General features: G+C 41.2%; 2 protein-coding genes across 2 annotated transcripts; one reads left to right on the top strand and one right to left on the bottom strand.

Moving 5' to 3' along the window:
* The first annotated feature begins 7,414 nt into the window (after positions 1–7,414).
* Positions 7,415–9,416, top strand: LOC134859745 (putative nuclease HARBI1). Its single transcript, XM_063876432.1, has 2 exons — positions 7,415–8,372; positions 8,674–9,416. The coding sequence occupies exons 1-2, from the start codon at positions 7,681–7,683 to the stop codon at positions 9,218–9,220; spliced, it is 1,239 nt and encodes a 412-aa protein (XP_063732502.1). The 5' UTR covers positions 7,415–7,680; the 3' UTR covers positions 9,221–9,416.
* Positions 7,416–12,178, bottom strand: LOC134859744 (uncharacterized). Its single transcript, XM_063876431.1, has 2 exons — positions 11,402–12,178; positions 7,416–10,724 (listed from the first exon to the last, which is right to left on the bottom strand). Exons 1-2 carry the CDS (start codon positions 11,930–11,932, stop codon positions 9,990–9,992), a joined length of 1,266 nt encoding a protein of 421 aa, XP_063732501.1. The 5' UTR covers positions 11,933–12,178; the 3' UTR covers positions 7,416–9,989.
* Between the last annotated feature and the right edge of the window lie 10,784 nt (positions 12,179–22,962).

The raw sequence follows: 22,962 nt of genomic DNA, 5'->3' as shown, positions 1-22,962 counted from the left end.
CCTCCCACTAAGGTGTAGACTGTTTTTATTTTATTATATTCTAAAATAAAATCATTGGCACTTAAGGCCTTTTGCACAACAAAGCAACTAACTAAATGTGTTGTATAAGATAGGCCTATTGGTTACAAGTATTTGGTGAAGGGCACTTCAGCCGCGCTAAAAGCCACAACACATTCCAGTCCCCACAGGTGCACAAACCACTGATGGAGCACACTACACAAACCCTTACACACACACACACACACACACACACACACACACACACACACACACACACACACACACACACACACACACACACACACACACACACACACACACACACACACACACACACACACACACACACACACACACATGGTGGTGATTTTATGTTGAACTCCAAGCTGCATTCCCACTCTAGTGCATCTGGAGTGTATGGTCATGCATTCCAGTTGTGTGTGTGTTTGAGTGCTTGCCAGCCTTTGATTGCACGTAACGCCAGCGTTGGCAGTGTGTGTATTCTAGTGATTACAGTAGGTGTGTGTCTGCATGATTGTGTGTCTATGCATGCTTTGTATGTGCATGCCAGCATCTTCGCGTATGCACTCTTTTTCATGTGTGTGTCCGTATAGGTGTGCGGCAGCAGGCTGAGTCCGTGGAGTCTCATTAATGACTTCATTAAGGCCAGGGAGATCTCATTTAGACAGAGTGAATTATTCAACCCGTGACTGAGTCAGACCCGCGGAGACACCTGCAGACACCACCTAGGAACAGAGAGAGAAGGGGGGATAGAGAGGGGGAGACAGAAGGTGGATAGAGATAGAGAGGAGAGACTGACTGAAATATTTAATTCGCCAAAGAACAGGAAAAAGGGTGGCCTGGAGGCACAGAATGAAAAAAAACAAAAACAAATAGCTATGCTTGTTTGATGTTTTTGCTTGATTTTTTATGCTGCAAGTTAAAGATGGAAACACAAGTTATACAGAGAAACTCAATTTAGATATAGTAAAAAGAACAACAATGGCTTTACTCTTTAAATGGGGTTTAGAGAATCCGGCCAAACTGCTACAACCAGTTTAATCAGCTTGTACGTTGACGTGACAGACCTTGTTGTAACCGTTTTGACAGATCAAAACCTTACTGTGGTAAATTGATGTTTTAAAAACAAATACAGGTTCTGGCAAAAGTACTTCAACAGAAGCAGAATACCTTTTGGAACAAATAATGGTATTCTGATTCTTACAAGACCCTCTTTTGAAAAGTGTAGCTTTGACTTGACCCCTTGACCTTTTGGACATAACCTTGCCATTTCCAATCTAATTTTTGTTGCTCTGAACTCTCTTCAAAACATCACTCGCTCCGTTGATTGGCTGATGCTTGTTGTACTTTATACCAGAGCTGATTTTGGAGAAAAAAAACGATGTTACGGTCACTGCAGTAAATTAAAACACTTCTTCCACAAAAAACATTCCCTACGCACGTCTGCTTCAGCTTAGCCTTGGCTTATTCTTTAGTTTGTTTCTGTTGTTGCATTATTTTTAACTGCTAACAGTGTGTGTCACACAATCATTCAAAGATTAAAGGAAATTTCTTAAATAAACTAAAAAAATATACAGTATATAGATGTCATCTCAATCTTGTTATGTGTTCTCAGATTTATTTTAATTGGCCCCAGCAATGTTGGATTTTCAAACACAAACTATCATCTTAAAGGAAATAAAGCAACAACAATTTTTTGACCTACTTTAGATATTAACATTACGGTATTGCCAGAGGTATTTGTTCTCTAATTTCTCCACCTCCCGTTTAGCTTTTTAAACAATTGTTTTTCTACTAAGTATCAAGGGATTCATTTCCCTAGTTCAACGAGTTTCTTTAACCTTTAAGCACAGTCCTTTCACAAGGCTTACTTAAGCAAAGGTGCCCATGTCACATTGATTACTACTTTAAATGACGGTTTATTCATGACCTGTTTTAATGCCCTTGGCCTAATGTGGAAGCCACATGATCTTGGGAAGAAAGTTCCCCCCTTTCCCGTAACATTATTGAAGGGAACTATTCATTTTGGAATAGAGTACATTCATAGCAGTTATAAGATAAGTGCACACCAACACCATAAGCAGGTAAATAGACTGTATGTATGTAGGGCTTTATCCAGTCTTTATGACCCCTCAAAAGGCTTTACATCTACAAAACATCATTCACCAATTTACACAGAGCAATATGTCTTGTTCAAGGAACAGTAAGCATTCAAATATATTCCGCCGTCGGGAGCATTTTGGGGTTAAGTACTGTATTTTGCCCAAGGATACATCGACATGTTGACTAGGATCAAACCCACAACCCTCTGATTGAAAGATGATCGCACTATGCACTACCTCATAGCCACAGTTGGAGCAGCTGAAACAATGTTTCTCTTTGCGTTGATTATGTTTTAGATGTCCTGGCAACACTGAAGAACTGTGGTTTGTTCTTTGCTGGTGAAGTACACCGCTCTACTACACCACTCCATGTTTGCAATTGGTCGTATGCTAACACTGCCCCTTTTATAGAATCACAGGTTTTAGGGTTAATATTAGTTAAGCCAGAAAACACAAATATATCCTGGGTACGTTGAACTTGCTTTGTAGTACAGTGGACCCGAGGCTCCCAGTCTTCCACCAGAGGAAGTTTGTATATTGATGCTAACAGTAAAGCGGCTGAGGTACACTTTCTTTTCTTGATTTATTTTGAGTTTGGGTAAATAAAGTCTTTTGATTACAACTTTGACTTGCTGTTTGATGGTTTGTCTACAATTCTTCCCCTGCAGTTACAATTGTGGTGTCATTTATGTCAACAATTTCTCAGACTGCATTAAACAAGATTCAAGCTATTGTCCTGCAGTAAAGAAAAAGCCAGTCTTTGACAGAAATAATGCTCTGGGTTTGATCAGTTCATATTGACCCCTAAAGCGTTCACTGTCAGAACCAAGAGTCAATGATATGGAGTCACATACACAAAAGTATTTAATACATTTCAGGAAAAAAAGTAAAAAAAAAAAAAATCGTCTTTCAAAAGTGAAAAAACTTGGCAAAAGCTAAAGGCAAAATCAAAATTAACTTGGCTCGAGGAAAACAAATAATTGGATTTCTTGTTTTGAAAACCTGTTGGCTCTTTACACAGCATGAACCAAGATGATCTGGCACAGGACAAAAGGAGACTAGGACTGTTTATCAAGGTGTTAACGGGACACAGGTGGCAACAATCAAGGGTTGGGCTGATAATCAGGAAGTCAAGTGCAATGAAACGGGAAAGGATAGGTAAGTACAAAATAAAACAGGGAGATGCAATGATAGAAATAAGTGACCTGTGAAACTTGATAGTTAACAAACTAAACATGGCATGATTTCACAACCATAACTAAACATGGCAAACCAAACATGATGTTTGTAGCTCCCTCCAGTAAAAGACATGAGATCGAGGTGTTGATTAAAATATGAGGTTTATTTCCATACTTGACTAACATAACCAAACCTGTGAGAACTGGATTGGAAAATAGAGAGATTATAAAAAGTGAACAATAAATGAATATGTAATATGTCTAAATGTAATTACTATCAATGCCGCCAAACTATACAATTAACGGAACACAGCTATCACATGGCATATATCACCTAGCACAAGCTAACCCATCATAGCATATATACACACACACACATAATTTGAAGCTCAGATACACAGTTCCTTAAACAAAAAGTAATCATTAGGGATGCACCGATTGCCAAAATGTCGGCCGATGCCGATGTTAAGAATAACTTTTTTTTTTTTTTTGCCGATACTGATGCCGATGGCCGATGTTTTACTATTTAAACTGTAATAGTAGCATAATATAGGCAGCCTGTCCCTTTAAGAGAGAGAGTGGGGGATACGTGTGTGCATGTGTCAGAGCAAGAGAGAGGTTGAGCGAGCCATAGTAAATTTGTGTTAGTTAACGGGAGTAGCAGCAAGTATAGCAAAGTCACACATATAAACGACGGCCTCCCAAGAACACTGAATGGTGGATTTAATATACCGATCCTGCAGACATCCGCTACACGGGGCGGAAGTCATGCAGTGGGCAGCAGCAGCAGCTCCCCCACCCCACCCCGAATGACTTTAAAGTTACGGCAGACTAGAGATAGATTTCATGATTCTTTTCCGGGATTTAGTTCCAGAATCGTTCGTTCGTTCAGTTGCGTTTCCGGTACAACGTCATGCAGCGGGGAATCATGGAATGCACGGTTCTCAGCTCCTCGTTCGCAAACGATTGTGGAAACAGTCAACACAACACCGTAGCCTAGTTCAAGGCAAATACATAGCTGCAACTTCATGATTATGTGTACTTTTAGACAACACAACAGTGGCTAATGTGTATATTCACCTTAACATTTATTGAAGGTAAATACTAATAGAGTAGACTACAGCTTGATCCGCGAATTTATTGTCTTACTTTGTTTTGTTCTCTCTCTCAGCAAGGGCTACTAAAGTAATAATGACTCAATATGCCGATAAGCATGTTTAAAAGCTTGGCAGAAAGGTTATATTGATGAAAAGGTTTCAAGTCCCCATTTAGCCTACTAGGCTAGCGCTACTAACTGACAGAGTGACTGACTGACTGAACGAGAACGATTAGAGAGGAATAAATAAGCATTCCTGTCTCTCATTGGCTAAAATTCAACGAAGGCGTCCAACACTCAACATACAACAGCATACGATCGGCACAGCGACTAGCCCGTGGGAGAACGAACGAACGAACGAGAGGGAGGCGAATCGACGAATCAGGTCAGTTCGTTCGTTTCAAAGAGTCTTTCGTTCGAATTGATTCGTTTGCGAACAATCCATCTCTACGGCAGACCCACAGTCACTGATATAATCCTTCAAAATGATGCCCTGATTTAAGATTTGGTCCATCAGATTTAAAAACAACGACGCTAACGTGACTTCTCTCGCTCACGTAGCAAAACATAAACATCGCCGACTGCAATCGGAGATGTCACCTTATTTTACCGATGCGCCAATTGTGGTAAATAGTGTTAACATCGGCCGATGCCGATGTCTCCCTGATGTATCTGTGCATCCCTAGTAATCATACCTCGTAAACTGCTTATTACTTAGAGGGCCTGATATCTTAAAACTGCATCGGTGTTTCCGATACTTTAGTTTCCATCCAAAATAATGCTATTGCATACAGACATTGCTCTGGTTTCGTGATCGCCAAGTGCGTCCATTAAATAAATATGTTACATAAATACACCACAGATTAGTTCCGTCTGTATTACCTCTCAAAAGGCAGGAACTAAGGAAAACCATGAGGCGGTTACAATGTTACATTCACCATTTGACACAGGTCATAAAAATGATCAACAATAAAATGCACTGATTACACCTAATTAAGGCAATATTTCAACTGTAATTGTAAAATATTGTTTGAGTCCCAAAAAGCACAACTGTGTTCTGTCATACCCACATACTTAACACTCTGTACGTTCACGTTTGAGAGTTTCTTTTCACATACATTCACTTTATGAAACATTAAAAAAAGGCATTGCTCCTTTGCTGCAGCAGCCATCGGAAAAGGACCAACACATGGCACACACACACACACACACACACACACACACACACACACACACACACACACACACACACACACACACACACACACACACACACACACACACACACACACACACACACACACACACACACACACACACACACACACACACACACACACACAGCAATCAGTATGACTAAACAGACTGTGGCAGTGAAAGCTCTATCAATCATTCCTGAAGTTGAGTGCAGGTGGGGACCCCTAATAGCCTTTGCAAATGTGTGTGTGTGTGTGTGTGTGTGTGTGTGTGTGTGTGTGTGTGTGTGTGTGTGTGTGTGTGTGTGTGTGTGTGTGTGTGTGTGTGCAGTGTAGAGTGTTTTTGTAGTGACTTGAGTGCAGGAAGGTGGACTGATTACTCATAGCCTGCAATTGAATGTGTGTGAGAGGAGTTGACTGAGTGTGTGGCCATTTACAGCCTTGCTCTCTCTGAATAGACTCAACTCCATCTACCCCTTTGCTCATATCTCATATGGTGTATAGGAGGGCTAAAAGGTTGCTAAACCTCATTCTATTTTTTTTAATTCAAATTGGTAGAAAAGTCTAAACATTACTTTTGCCAACATTACTTACCCTATATACTCGATAGTGTACTGTCTTTTGAAGAACCTTTATGTTTAAAAGGTATTTATCGTTCATATCATGTTATCCGCACAATTTAACCAGGGTTGACGGGCACTGCACAGATTTAACAGATGATCTACAACCTATTGTTTATGAGAAGTACCACTCAGTCTAAAAAAAGAGAGTTGTAGGATGTCTTCTATAGCTTTTTGCAGCTTTATGGGAATGGCAATTTTTTCCCCATAATCCAACAGACAGCATTTGTGACCAGCTGTATCGAAATCAGTCGGAAGTCGCAACTGCTCATTTCCAAATAGAAGTGGATTTGTGAAAAAAAAATGTTTTTCGGGCTTCAGGTGTTTTGTATGATTTTAAATAAACAAAGTCTTGGCTTTCAGAATATAAAACCTTTATTGCCAAATTCACACAATAAATACATTTTTGAAGCTTGTTAAGGGACGATGACAAGCACTCTGCTACTACTCAGCGCCGCTATCATTTGCCGCTACACCCTGTTGCCAAGTAATGCTTATTGTGTTCTGCCCTCCATAAGCTTTTGGTAGCTTTGGGTTTTATACGTGGGGAAATACTGCCACCTAGTGGACAGTATTATTTACAAAGTCACGCAGGTTTAGTTTATTTTTCATTGACGAGTTGACCTCAGTTAGAAGAGCACACGGATTCAGCCACTGCCGAAATTCCTCCTCGAAGAGCTACCTTTTCACGCGTGAGCTTTGGACATTATTAGTCTGTAAGTGTCTATCATTTGTTAGTACATTCAATGCCATGTAAATAATTAGGAATATACGATGAATATTAGTTTCTACATGCTCTATGATAATGTCACTTAGCTATGCTAGCTCTCGTGGTATAATGCTACCTGCTATGTACTGTGATATTATCTTCGTGAAATTTATGTATCCTTTGTTTCTGTTTGTTTTCAGTTTGACAAAAACGAATGTCCTTTATAAATACTTGCTTGGTGAACAAAGTAAACGGAAGAAAAACCAACACTTCTTGCCTCGCTTGAGTTCATCAACTTTATTTATTAGACGACAAATTGTTAGCTAGCTGTCTAGTTCTGCAAGCTAGAGAACGCAGCACGAGGACAGCATATATTGTTTAGGCGTCCTTTGATAAGCAGGCAGTCATACCATCAGCTATAACTAGCTAGATCTGTGATCGATATGGACATAAACGCGAATGAAGTATAATCTTACGCGAGACAGAGGCCCCGTGCCCACGACAACGGTAACGACAGATAAACGTAGAACATTTCGACAGATGTGCCTATCGTGCACACGGCGACGGCGTTTTTAGGAGTTGAAAACGGAGAAAACGCAAACGCCCCTCAAAGTGGAGATCTTGAAAACGTTCCAGTCTCTCGTCGCCGTAGGAACAGTTCAAAACGCAGAAGTGCGTTTTTTGCACAGGTTTTTTTTTTGCACAGGCATCTGGAAGTGACGTTCTAGCGCCAAATTTGAGCCTGCCCTTTGATAAACATGGATGAACGTGTAGCAGTAGCCGCGTTGAATGGTATGCATGCAGGCCAACAAATGGCGAGACTCTTTACCGAGAGTCATTTAGACCATAGGAGACGATACCAACGGATATTGGACATTATTGACGCACCGGAGGAGGAGACACGACGAAGTGAGAGACGAGTGTGGACGAGGCCAGGGAGAAGCTCCGAGTGGTGGGAGAACTTCGTTAATGATGTGGTGGACGAGCAAGCGTGGTACGAAAATTTCCGCATGACCAAAGACTCCCTTTATGCCCTGACTGACCTACTTCGTCCTCACATCGAGGGTCAATCGACTAATATGCGACAGCCAGTGCTGCCTCTGAAGAAGGTGGCATGTACACTGTACTATCTTAGCGATGAGGGGCGCCTCCGCAAAACAGCAAATTCATTTGGTCTGGGGAGATCTACGGTGTCGAGGATCGTACGAGACACGTGCCGTGCAATTACGGTTCATCTCGGACCCAAATATATAAAGCTGCCATTCACTGTCCCGGATACTGAGGAGCTAGTGGCTGGGTTCCTAGAAGACCATGGGATGCCCCAGTGTCTAGGAGCAGTAGACGGGACACACATCGATATCAAACAGCCGCCTGTGAACGCCACTGACTACATAAACAGGAAGAGAAGATACTCGCTGAACGTCCAAGCTGTATGTGACCATAAGTACAGGTAAGGCTACAGGCAGTTTATCACTCCAAAGACATCAGCTATACACCACCATCACTCAATTGGGCACAGAGCAGTCTGTCCCATCCAATAGCCTTGTAACAAAAAAAATTAACAGAATGTAGCCAATATAGCCCAATATACATGTAGTCTATATTAATAAGCCTACAGTACCATATTGACACAACATTTAGCTATATTTACACACCCATTCATTAATCTATTTTTGTTAGAAATGTACATGTTGTGGGGGTTTTCTCTTTTAAAAAAACCTTAAAGTCATGATGCTTCATTTGTGTTGCAGATTCATGGATGTGGTGGTGAAATGGCCAGGTAGTGTGCATGATGCCCGGATGTTCGCCAACTCGAAAGTCAACAGTTTTTTGAAGACTGGGAAGATTCCCTCACTGGAGAAGCAGATAGTGGAGGATGAGGAAGCCATCCCCATCTTCCTGTTGGGAGACCCGGCCTATCCCCTCCTGCCATACCTGATGAAGGAATATGCAAATGGAGGCGCAACCCCTTCTGAGCAGTACTTTGGCCTCTCCCTATGCAAGGCTCGTATGGTCATAGAGTGTGCATTCGGTCGCCTCAAGGCCAGGTTCGCCTGCCTGAAGCGACAAATGGACATAAATCTCAGTGACCTGCCTACTGTGATTTATGCCTGTTTTGTCCTCAACAACTACTGTGAGGCTTGCCACGAGACCGTGAATCACCATGCACAAGAGGAAGCCGTGCAAATGGATCGGGACCAGCAACCTCCCACACAGAGGAACAATTATACCACAGACTGCAACGAGGCAGGTGGAAAGCGGGTGAGGAGAGTCCTCACCAAGTATCTGGACCCATAATATGTTCTTTTAAAATCAGCTTGTTTGCCAGTAAAACAGTTACTGGTGACACCTGTGTTTATGTTTATGCACATTATTTTTTTGGTGTTGATATTGTTTTGTGATCAGTCTACCAGAACTTGTGATGTGTTGTGTTCATGACTTTATGTACTCGTTCTCAGTAATTACAACAGGTAATGAATAAAACCCTTTTTTGTCAAAATAACCTGCATTAATTTACTAAGATTATGATTACTATGTTTAGTGGTTCTGCAATATGACAACTGTTTAAACGTCATATCTCCTATGATTTCAGTTGTAACACTTTCTGTGTAACTACATAGAATTAGCAGACATGATGACAAATGAGGACAACAAGGGGGAGCATTCTGTTGGTAACTGATTGTCCAGTAGATGTTCGTGACCTGTCAAAATGAGGTGTGTAAGACTTTTCTCAATAACACATGCAAATCAGGGGGGAAATCAAGTATTTTATCTTGTTGAAACATAAATACAGAAAACATAAATCCCCCAAAAAATGTATATAGTGCAAATGACAGTTTTACTAAGGTGCAACGCAACATAAAAAACCCTTTTATGTCAAATATTCAGGACAAAGTGCATGTGAACATCATGCAAAGACAGCCATAAACCAAATATACAGTAACACTGTACAAAAATAGAAATATAAAGTACACTCGAAAATCGGCCTGCATAGCCACATGAGGTAGCATCAACGGCAACAACGTTGAACAAGTCATTTGACAGTATGTAAGCACGGCTAGGCTACTTACAATGAAAGAAGATCAACCTGGTCTTCTTCATCAGTGCTTTCTGAAAGCAGCTGGTCTGTGTAGGAGGCGGCCCTGGGTGGTTGTGGTAAGTATTGGTGAGAGGAGGGCATGGGTGATTCTGGTGTCATGAATGGGTGGGAGGGGGGCACATATGTGCTTAAGGAGGCCATGGGTGAGGTGTGCGAGTGAGGTGAGGTGTGCGAGTGAGGTGAGGTGTGCGAGTGAGGTGAGGTGTGCGAGTGAGGTGAGGTGTGCGAGTGAGGTGAGGTGTGCGAGTGAGGTGAGGTGTGCGAGGTGGCCATGTATCGTGTCTGTGTACATGGTGCTGGTGGTGCCGTGTCTGACTGGCATGAGGCTCTAGCTGGTTCTGGTGGTGGCATGTATGGGTTATAGGAGGGCATGTGTGGTTCTTGTGGTATGTATTGGTGGGAGGAGGGCATGGCAGGTGGTAAGTAGCTTGAGGAGGCCATGGGCTGTAGGTATGTGGGCGCGTTGTGTGAGAAAGCCATGTTTGGTCTGTATGAGGGTGAGGTGAAATGTCTCACAAGAGTTTCAAAAGACTGGCTCATCCTGGTTTGGGCAGTCACTAATGCATCCATTCTGGAACTGTGTTCCCTTTCCGAATTCTCCATGATGTCGGCAATCCTCTTTTTAATTTGGAGGGCTTCATGGTGTTCATCGCTCCGCACTTTCTTCTGAAGCCTGCTTGTCTTGTAGCTGTTGAGTTTGGCCTACAAAATAACAGACCAAAGCAAACATTAGTGGACTTATAATAGTGCATCTGTCCTTGTCCTGTACAACATGCATGCACAATCCACCTTCGTGACAATATTACAGGTCTTGTATAGGTCTTGTATGCAGGTCTTGTTGTAGGTCTTGTATGCAATTTCGGTTGTGTGCAAAAGATTGTCTTTAGGCCCACTGCAGCAATGCTGTAGGCGTTTGCGCGCTCTCTCTCTCTGTGTGTGTGTGTGTGTGTGTGTGTGTGTGTGTGTGTGTGTGTGTGTGTGTGTGTGTGTGTGTGTGTGTGTGTGTGGGCTATGTGTGTGTGTGTGTGTGTGTGTGTGTGTGTGTGTGTGTGTGTTAACGCGATTTCAAATATTGTGCCATTGTCAGTTACAGACCAATAGGGATACCAACTTCAGTGGGCTACACTTCACTTGAATTGTGTCAAAACGGTAGGACTGGAACATTGTGACATCCAAACCATTTCAACATCCAAACAATAACGAGTGTAATTGTGCATCTGGCAAGCACAACTGTCCTTTGTAATTCGTGTAAACAATATTTTTTACTCACTGTCATTATAAAAAAAAAAACACACACACACACACCCGGAACAGGACAGGTGCCCCTTACATTGCCATGATGTTTGGGGCTAACACTAGCGTCAAACACATAGTTTTACCTGAAGTAAGTGTCTCCTCCTCGAAAGAGTTTCTCCGCCCGGCTCCGAAGATGAGCTGTCCTCCTGCACCGATTCTTCTGCTTCTGCTAGTTCTACACCGCCCAGCTCTGCTGCCCCATCATTTACGTCTGCCGTTTCGAGGCCATGCTCTACTGTTGTGGAGGCAGGGGTGGTACCCCAAATTTCATCACATAGCTCGAAAAACAAAGACACCACCCTCCCGTGCCCACTACGGCTCTGGGTGTCCACAGCATGCCTATATTTTATGCGCACGGCTTTAATTTTGGTTGCAACATGACCTTTGCTAACCTGGTCCTTAGCATGAGGGTACTTTGGGTCGTTTAGTGGGTAGTTCTCCATGAACGACTCCCATATTTCAGTATATTTGTTTTGGACACTCTCCCAATCAACATTATCCACTGCCTTCCTGGCTTTGTAGTTTAAAGTTGTGTTTAGCAGCAACTGGACCTCCTCATCTGTCCAAACAAAGTTTGAACTAGGCGTACTGTTATTGCCGCCGCGCTTCGCCATTTTCTTCTAACTGACGCGGAGGAAGTAGCCACAAAACAGGCATTTGGTATTGTTGCTACTGCCACCTACGTCCGGGGCGTGCTTACTTCATCGGCAAACTGCGAGTATTATGAGTTTTATACGTTTTCCCTGTTCCCATGGATAGACAGATATCCACCCCCAAAACGCTCGTGAGAACGCAGATAAACGCAGATAAATTGTGGAGGGGAAAAACGGACATCTGCGTTTTTGCTTCAGAGCGTTGTCGTGGGCACGTAGCCAGAGAGAGGGATCAGTGATCAGGATCAGCTGCTACTGACGGAGAACACGAAGCTCCGCCCAGATCACCTGCAGCTCCGCCGCGGTACCGACGGGTGAGCAGATGTAAACACACACTTCAAGTTAGGCCATACATGTACTGTCCTCCTGATGATGTGTCTGTTAAAGGTAGACAGCAGCACAAACTCCCAAAAAATCGACACGAGAGTCAGGATATAGCATAAAGCTCCAGCTTTACTTTAGACTCAAGTGACATGCGGTTACAGCCAATGAGTAAAACTAAAATTAAACAGACATTGAATTAGTGAAACAGAACAGATGACATGTAAAAACATCCTAACAACTCAAATAAGCCTTAAAACTAGAAGACATAGCTTTAAACAATATATTAGTACTCACAGACTATGCGTGCAATGGGCCAAATCAAAGGATTGCACTGGATTGTGAACACCATGTGGCTATGCTGAGCTCTCATAAGAAATTAAGCATGTGGCCTGACTTATTTTTAAAGACTGGTCTACGGTGGAGTATCACCTTCAAACTTAGGGGGTGCCAAACAACACAAATATAAGATAAACTGCCTGGGAGGCAGAACAATACACATGTAGCTATTGTATCTACCTCTGTAACAAAATTAACTAGTTATGAATATGTTTATTCTTTGTTGTCTGTCGGGTAACTCATTACTGGATTAGTGCATAAAAATTTTTTAAAAAACACTTGTATGTAAAAATATATCTAAAGCTCCTGAAGACACAAACACACCTCCTAAATAACACACTTGCTCTTCAGTTATGTTATGTTGCCATTTTCTTCTTTTCCGAAGGTCCAGAAGAACGGGGTGCAACCTCTATTACGACATACCCCTATTCCGACATGCCTCTATTCCGACATGCCCCTATTACGACACAATTTTAGAACCGCCATTCCGACAATTTAGTATCGCCATTCCGACAGTCTACCCATCGTCTTTCTTTCATTTTTGTTTGTGTGTCTTTTTAACATATTCAGTTTATTTTGTATAATATAATATAGCCTATTGTTGTAATGGAGGCACTGACTGGTTGGCACTCAATTTCATTGTTGTCCGATCGCCCTGCATCCGATCTGCAAGACGCTCAAAGAAAATTAAAGCTATGCAAGCCATCGAGGCTGCTCCCAATTCTGCGGCGCTGTAGACCGGAGCTGATGGGATGACGATGGAGAGACTTGGAGGAGCAGTGGCGGTGGATTCGGGAGGGCTATCAGAAGCGTCCATGAGGGAAGGGGGGGGGCCTGCGTGTCTGACAGTGTCAACTACCGCTCCGAATGCTACCACTTAAGTGGAGCTATGCAGACCCAATGCACCATGTCAGAATGGCGGAATGTTTGAAAAAAAAAGTAAAGTGCCTCTGCTCGGACAATGGAAAAAATGTGTAGGAGTAGTGGCATGTTTAAAAAAAATGGAAATGCTGCTACTCTGACACTTAGACGTAAATGTCGGAGTAGAGGTATGTCGGAATAGCAGCATGTAACCCAGAAGAACATCCAAGAGGAAAATGAAAACCTGATTTTATGAGATTGAAGACCAATAAAGGCCAATAAAATGAACTGAGAAACTACTTTTATAGTGAAAACAAAGATATGCACACTGAATACTTTTGTGGCCGAACAGGACCATCATTTGTTTGTGAAGTTGAACATTTAATTTAAAAGAAAGAGAAGACCCTTAAAATAAAGATTGGTCTTGCAGTGCATCATGTTGATTTTGTCCTTTGGACTGTTTGCATGATTTATATATTGATAATTTGGTGGTAATGAGGTAAAATTATGATGGCCCGAGCCCCCACTGTAACGCTACTACAGTACCAAGAGGGGGTTACTGGGCAAATGATGGGTAGCTAGCAAACACTAGTTATCAAATATCTTCCATTCTACTTAGACCACTTACCTCTAACTACTGTTACAGGCAAATTAGTTTGCGGTAATGACAGCTAAAAAGGTCGGGCCATATGTTTTTCCCAACCACCAATATATTTGCACAGGTGTGTTTGGGTGCGGAGCCCCGATAACTAGCAGGCAGGTGAGTGGTAGACGTCAGGCTCTCAGCTAGCTGCTAACTGCCTTGATAAACATACTTAAATAAATCTCTACAGAAACATGAAAACCACCAGGCTGGTGGTCTTGGTTAGCTGTCACTTTTCCAACAAGCATCAACCCGTGTGTCGATAAACTAAACCCATTATTTACAGAATTAGATGGGGGGAAAAAATTGACCTAACATATAAGCTAACACACTTCCTGCTAGCTTAACATGGTCTGCATTTCACATTCTAACGCCTTTGCGTTTTTTTACGAACGTCAAAACAACACATATAGATTTATAACTCACCTTTTGTTCTGATATTTGGAATATGCTTTCCTCCGGGACCCTTCTGGTGCGCTGAAACTCTGTTACCTCCTTCTTTCCTCTCACTGAAGCTGGGCCTCTACAGGAACCCGTACTTCTGACTTTTTTTTTTTCACTGCCCCCCAAAAAACTTTCATGTGGCCCTAATCCTCTTCCGTAAAATGTTGTTACATTTTGCTGATGCTTTTATCCAACGCAACAATACAATTACCATAAGTTCATTTAACCATTAGGACAGGATACACACTTTAAGAAGTTAGAATCCTTCAAGTACAATAGATTTCAATACTATTGTACCTGCTACTGGATTGGCACTTACAAAAGTCAACCTTTCTAAGCTTTGAAAAGATGCTACAATAAAATATATATATATATATATATATATATATATATATATATATATATATATATATATATATATATATATATATATATAAATATATATATATATATATATATATATATATATATATATATATATTTATATATAAATATATAAATATATATATATATATATATATATATAAATATATATATATATATATATTTTTATATATATATATATTTATATATAAATATATAAATATATATATATATATATATATATATATAAATATATATATATATATATATATATATATCAGTGGCGGGCCGTGCATTTCACACCTAGGCCTTCAGTGATGTCCTACACAGTCCTACCTGAATTATTCCACCTCTTAATACCATCATTATGACGCCATGGCTCTAGAAACTATACATTTAGACAGAAACGCAGTATAACCGGGCGTTGCATCACCTTAACAAAGTCAAGTACAACAGAGTTATATTAATATTTCTGAAGCATTTATAATCAATACATCAGCATTTAAAGTTAACTTAATTAATCAGATTATCTGACAAACCGCTCCTTGACACCTGTGTCTGTCAAATAACGCAGGACAAGTGCCAGCTGTGCTACATTACCCACATCTGACGTCTCGTCCACCATAACAGCGACAAAGGGTGCTTTTTTAATCTTCATTTTGATCTCTTCTCCCATCACTTCAGCAATAGCATAAATCAGGTCGTTTTGTATTTTGCCTGACGTCCCAGTAAACATGTTGTTTGTGTACAGGTGGTAACGCAAATCTGTGTTGTTCTCAGCAAGAAAAGAAAGAAGCTCCACGTAGTTTCCTCTGTTTCTGGACTCGGCGCTTTCATCGTGTCCCCTAAATGAAAGTTCCTGTTTACCCCAAAACAGGACACAATCAATCAGTCTTTCAATATTTCCCTATTTTTGTTCACCCTTTCGTTGTGGAGCTCCGTTTCCCTGCGCACTTGTTCGTTGAGCTGTAGATCCACTCGGGTGTCCCCAAAGGTTTTCAAAAGCACCAGTGCTTCCAAGTGCCCAGCTGTGCTTTGGTGTCTCGTTGCTGCCTTGGTTAGACAACTCAAGTTTGCAAATGTAGTGTGGCTCCAAACACCAAATCGATCAGTTGCAAATACCAGGCATTCCCGGCAGTACAATTTGCAGTGCCTCTCGGAGGCTGTGAGCCAGGGGTACCGCTCGTAGTTTCCCTGCTGTGCTAGGCTCGCTAGCGTTGGAGTTGGTCGTTCCCTTTTCAAGATGTGTAGCTTTACTTGAAAAGTTCGTTTTGAAAATGGCGTTGTAATTATATCTTCGACCAAATTGATCTCTTCTCCTCCTTCAGCCATTGTGGGTTGACAAAAATAGCTTGTAGAAATCTACACAAATTAGCTCGCTCAAGTTCTAGTTCTGTTTGCTAGCTTTGCCCATAGACTGTATGGCTCTGCCTACTGCCTAGCTCTGCCTCTCAATAGTGCGTATCCAATCAGAAGATGTGCACGTGCTAACGTTAGCGTACGCCTGCTAGCTGGCCCGTTGTCGCCACCTCGAAATCTGATTGGTTAACGCCACAGTTTTGTTTGCGTTCACTTTAAGCTACAGCCGCCCGCACTGTTGATTCTGAAGGCCTAAGGGCAGATTTCTTTGACCCTAGCAACACATTATGGCTGAAATATGATTGGATAAAAGCTCTAACATAAAGGCCAGCCCTCCAAATCTCGTTCTGAGGCTGGAAGCAGCGCAGCCAAGACGAACGCTATAAAATGAAGAGAATAGACTATGGGGAATAATTTAATACGTATTTGTGGAAAAAATATATCAAAATTTAATTTATATTCTGATGATGTTTAGGCCAGCAGAGAAGGCCTTGCTGGCCCTGACGGCCCACCACTGATATATATATATTTGCCAATGTGCAGACAAAAACGGTTGGGTTTTAGCCTGCGATGGAAGATGTGTGGGCTTGCAGCTTTTCTCTTGTCAATTGTTCACAAATTTAATCTAAATTCAATATCCTTTTGTTGTTTTTTGTTTTGCAAGCCTCTTGCCGTTTCCCCATGCTGCATTATCAATCATGGCCTTGACTTGTACTGATCTTTCACTAGGGGTGCTGTTTTACTAAAACAAAGATATCCTTAAAACTGCTTTGGGAAAAATGTAAACATCATACTGTTTATAATTAACTCGGTTTTTCAGGGCCAAGGTTGTATGAATAATCAGGATGTTGGCAGGTGCGGGTGGAAGTAAAGCAGATAAAACTGCTGGTGAATGAGGGGAATAAGGAAGCAGACATATGCAGGGCTCCTATGGTCTTGGCGGGGGGTCAGCACTCTCCAAAATCCCTTCCAGCTTCTAATCACAATTCTACCGTCTGCCAAAAGTGTATGTTTGCAGCTTACTTATAAATCAATCGTTTTGTTTTGTTTTTTGTTTTTTTTCTTATTTCCTAAATGCCAAGAATGTTCACTACGGTTTTCTGGCTGCATTGCAAATGAAGATATATGAATATATACCTTAGCCTTTGAGGGAAAATTACAATGACTGGAAACCTGAAGTTGAATGATAAGATGAGCTGAGGCGGATTTAATGTGTGCAGGTGGGGGGCATGATAGCCACACGTCTCAATAACTTTAGGAAAGTTTGAGGACAAAATGTCTTTCCAAAAACTTCCCTTGGAGATTTTTTTCTAAGGCGTATTTGCAACAAGCCAGTTGCTGTTCACCCAGTGTTTGAAGCATTGCCTTTTGCATTCAAACACTGGTTCAGGCAACAAATGTGTGTGTGGCCAACTGTCCAACACTTGCATAAAAGCTTTACAGATATAGTGTGTGTGCATGTGTGTGTTATCCACACTTTTCCAAAGTTACTAAGGTAACAGGAATGTATATTTTCCATATACATTTTCAACACTTTTTTCAAGACATAATACATCCTAAAGGAGCTGAAGAGTAATACACATAAAATGCATAAGATCTTTCTGCTTCAAAGTGTTCTTGGTAAAACTTGCGTTAAGCGGAGAAAAAACTATTTGTCTCATTTGAAAACACATTTCCTCTAAATGGTGCTTATTGGTGGCCCATCCAATGTAGAATGGAGTCACTCAGTCAGTTATTGGATATCTTGGTCCAACCATTATTTCATGCACAGTTACAAATGCAGTAACAAGCCAGGGAAGTGTAATGAAAGACAATCATTTGAACATAGATGCACGTATAGCCACATTATGAGCTACAGGAGAGAGAAATCAGAAAGGGTGTGCGAAAGATAAAGATGAAAATGAATGGAATTTGTAAATCATGGATCCACATAAATTCACTCTACAAAGATTATAGCAACGGAGACCAGCAGAGCGTGATGGCATAATGTACCATCAATTGCTTCCTCCACGCTGTATTCATTTATTCATGCAGACTTGTCACAGTATGCATAGACATACTGAATAATAGCATTGGATGTGTTGGAGGAAATGCCTCAACTAAGATGAGCTTAAATTAATAGTTCCCCTTTTATGATGGTGGCATGTATAAATAATGTGTAGCTGGTGTATAACCTACAGTAGATGACAGCTGACACAACCCCAGTTCAGAGTAACAGGCACGAGTTACATGGTAACGACTACCGAGAAGGAAAAGTAAGTACCAAACAAAACAGGCAGTGCATGACGAGACCAGGAAGAGGTGAACAAGTGAAAATGAGACATGACTAAACATAAACCTAAATCTAAACATGGAACATATAACATAAACCTGGTGAATAATTAAACAAGAAATACGTTTAAAAAACCTGACAATATGTACGGGCTTGATGGGATGTTACACAAAGTAAAAATCACCAAACCCGGCCTTTCACTCTGAGCAAAGCATCACTTTACAGAGCTTGAAGTTATATTTTCTCTGCTGCCTCTCTACTTCTGTTGCTCATAACCTAGGGTCACTGCAGGACTCATCACTGGGGCAGATAGATGGCATTTATTGGATGCAGGTGTTAAAAACAACATTGGCTAGAACACACCGTAAGCAGAACTTATTGCTAAGAAAGGCACTTCTAATATATCAATATTTAACTCCACAATAAACTTCTCCGGCTAAATTATTATTTGTAAAGATTCCTCTAACTCAAAGAACCATCCAAAGGGATTATGTATTATATCACAGTGCAGGAGCGCTAAACGATCATTGAACTTTATTCAGCTGTGATAAATTCTATCACCAAGGAGAGGGAAAATAAAACGAGAGAAACACATTGATCACAATTGTATTAGCCAGGCTTCCGCTGACTGCTGCTCAGAATACCTCTGTAAGGTCGATGAGAGGCTGCGAGCTAAAGAAAGATCGCCAAGCATGATCTGGTAAACATAGGCGGATTATGAGGCAATGGGCCGGTGGGCACATGGACCCACCACCTCTCGCACAGGAACAAAACACTCTGTTTAGCGCCTTTGTTTTTTGTGTCTCATGATGGTCGTTGAACGTATCTCTTTGGTTTTTGTGTCTCTTTGTGATCATTTTGTGTCAAATAGTAGTCAATGTGACTCACTTTTCAGCTGTATTGTTTAATAGTCGTTTTGTGTCTCTTTGTAGGTTGTTGTATTTGTTGTCTCTTTGTTTGACTCTTTGTTGGTGTTTAATGTTTCTTTGTGGTCATATTGACTCTTTCTTGTTGGAACATTGCTTTGTGTGACATTCTGCAGAGGAACACCAGAGGGGCCCTGTACAGTAATCCACCCATGGCGCAAACACGTCAAAGACACAACTGAATACATCCAAACGAGGTCACAGTGGAGTGGAATCAAATAGCAAATAACATAGTCTGAATAGTCTGAATTGATTACAAGTTAAATAATCAATGTAAATATCTTACACAGAGAACTGTTGTTTCCACAGCTCAGACTGAGAGAAATGTGGATATGACACTGTAGACACATCCAAGTGTAAAAAAAATAACATTCTGTTGTACAGTTTTGAAAGGAAATTTCTTACAGTACAACAGTATCAGTTAACTAGGTCTAACCCACTCTTACTATCTGAGCTTTGTAACGGGTAAGGAAAGATTTTCCAAAAACATGAGGACTTAGATCTTGCAATAAAAAGAAAACCTTATCCCACAACTAAACTGGTAAAGTGAAAAAATATGGCTTTTGACCTTCCACATTTCTAAAGAACAATCAAGGATTTTGAAAATAGAGGGAGAAGCCGGTAACTTGATCTGAGGCCAGATCTTACAGCAACAACATATTCATTTTTGCTTTTCTTCATACAAATACAACTGACATTTAAACAGCTACACATTTTTCCCCCACTGCATTGAAGCTCTTAAATATTGAAATGTGACATTCCAGATTATGATGGACAGATATGTGCAAAGTCTCCAAAGTCACGACGTCACATGTGACTTTCACCTTGTCTCTGGGGGTGAGTCAAGTGGGCATAAAAAAGGAACGAAAAGGAAGCTTTCAACAAAAAGAAAATCTGTCTTGATTCTATGATTCTATGATGGCCATCAGGGACTAAGAATATGTAAATTAAGAACTGCGTGGTTACTTGGGCTGATATAATTTTCAAAATCTTTGGTCTGGTTAGGTCTGCGATTTAGGTATGTAAGTAAAAGTGGGTAAACATTGCTTTTCTAAATGTACTCCTAATAACATTTGTAGTACACAGAACAACAATAGGGTATCTATTTATAATTTGACAAGTCTACACATCAATGACAACTCCCATTTGTTCGTTCTCTACGTTCAGCTCTACTTAAAAAATAAAATAAAATAATAATAATAATAATAATAATAATAATAATAATGATAATAATAATAATAATAATAATAATAATAATAATAATAATAATAATAATAATAATAATGATAATAATAATAATAATAATAATAATAATGATAATAATAATAATAATAATAATAATAATAGTAATTTGGAGAAGGCGTATGACCGGGTTCCCAGGGAGATACTGTGGGAAGTTCTGTGGGAGTATGGGGTGAGGGGGTCTCTGCTCAGGGCCATCCAATCTCTGTACTCTCAAAGCGAGAGCTGTGTCCGGGTCCTCGGCAGCACGTCGGACCGATTTCCGGTGAGGGTTGGCCTCCGCCAGGGCTGCGCTTTGTCACCAATCCTGTTTGTGATATTCATGGACAGGATTTCGAGGCATAGTCGTGGGGGAGGGGGTTTGCAGTTCGGTGGGCTAACGATTGCACCACTGCTTTTTGCAGATGATGTGGTCCTAATGGCTTCATCGGTCTGTGACCTTCAGCACTCACTGGATCGGTTCGCTAACAAGTGTGAAGCAGCTGGGAGGAGGATCAGCACCTCCAAATCTGAGGCCATGGTTCTCAGCAGGAAACCGATGGACTGTCCACTCCAGGTAGGGAATGAAGCCTTACCCCAAGTGAAGGAGTTCAAGTATCTCGGGGTCCTGTTCTCGAGTGAGGGAACAATGGAGCGTGAGATGGGCCGGAGAATCGGAGCAGCGGGAGCGGTACTGCAGTCGCTTTACCGCACCGTTGTGACGAAAAGAGAGCTGAGCCAGAAGGCAAAGCTCTCTGTCTACCGGGCCATCTTCGTTCCTACCCTCACCTATGGTCATGAAGGATGGGTCATGACCAAAACAACAAGATCGCGGATACAAGCGGCCGAAATGGGATTTCTCCGCAGGGTGGCTAGCATCTCCCTTATGGATAAGGTGAGAAGTTCAGTCATCAGGGAGGGACTCGGAGTAGAACCGCTGCTCCTTCGCGTTGAAAGGAGCCAGTTGAGGTGGTTCGGGCAACTAGTGAGGATGCCACCTGGGCGCCTCCCTAGGGAGTTGTTCCAGGCATGTCCAGCTGGGAAGAGACCGAGGGGTAGACCCAGGACCAGGTGGAGGGATTATATCTCTTCGCTGGCCTGGGAGCGCCTTGGAATCCCCCAGTCAGAGCTGGTTGATGTGGCCAGGGAAAGGAAAGTTTGGGGCTCTCTGCTGGAGCTGTTACCTCCGCGACCCTGACGGAAAAGCGGGAGAAGATGGATGGATGGATGGATGGATGGATGGATAATAATAATAAAAATAATAATAATAATAATAATATAACATTTTTAAAGTGTCCTATGTCGGTGTTTATGTCTCCCCAACTATTGGATGGATTTCCCTAAAATGTTGTATACGTTTATGTTTCCTTCAGGATGAACTATAATCACACAAGTAACCTGGGACCTCTCATCTAACGCCACAATAAGCCCATCATTTAAAATGCTTTAGTTGTCTAGGTCCAAATACCTAATAACATTTCCATCAGCCTCTGAACTATATGTTTAGAGGTAATTCAACTGCAAAAGATGATGTAAGGGAAGCAGGGTGATTATCCAGCTTATTTTATTGACTTAAAAATTCACGTTATTGCTTCCGCTAAGAAACACATTAGTCGGTTCCACTGCTCCCCGAGGCTTGGAACTGCGGCAACTACAACGTACCTTAAAATGACGGCAGCTCTTTTAACTACTGTATGCCAGAATCCAAACCGTGTTCCCTTAACTTCCTGTCTGTCTTCTGTAAATTGTTATGATGTCTTTTAACCTCTTTCCTTCTCTTGCCCATTTGGTCTTTTCTTTTCCTTTATGGGGATAGTTTAGACATTATGAATTCACATTTTTGTTCTCTCCTCAAATATAAAAGTGAATATTCAAAAAGTTTTTTTTCTGATGGATAAAAACTAATCTTTGTTGTCAACAGCTGACATTAAGTCGACTGGACTTGGTTCTGCGGATTGAAATCACTGCACATTGTCCCTTAATCTTCCTTAGCAACTGTCATGTTATGCTTAGCAGCAGTGTGTTAGCAAGTATAAACAACCACTGAAATGTCCAAATTGACCAATCAGAATAGAGTATCTCAAACATCCGTCTAATAAACTAAGATAAATGATATGGTAAATCAACTGCGATGACCAATACATGTCAACCAAAACCTTTTTATTTGTGAATGAACCTCGAGCTGAATATACAGTAATGATACCTGGCTCATACTGTAGTCTTTTTAACACTATGTAAAATA

The sequence above is a fragment of the Eleginops maclovinus genome, chromosome 23, assembly GCF_036324505.1.
Source record: "Eleginops maclovinus isolate JMC-PN-2008 ecotype Puerto Natales chromosome 23, JC_Emac_rtc_rv5, whole genome shotgun sequence".
NCBI classification, from domain to species: domain Eukaryota; kingdom Metazoa; phylum Chordata; class Actinopteri; order Perciformes; family Eleginopidae; genus Eleginops; species Eleginops maclovinus.
The sequence above is the reverse complement of the archived record's forward strand: the minus strand, read 5'-3'. Positions and strand labels throughout refer to the sequence as shown.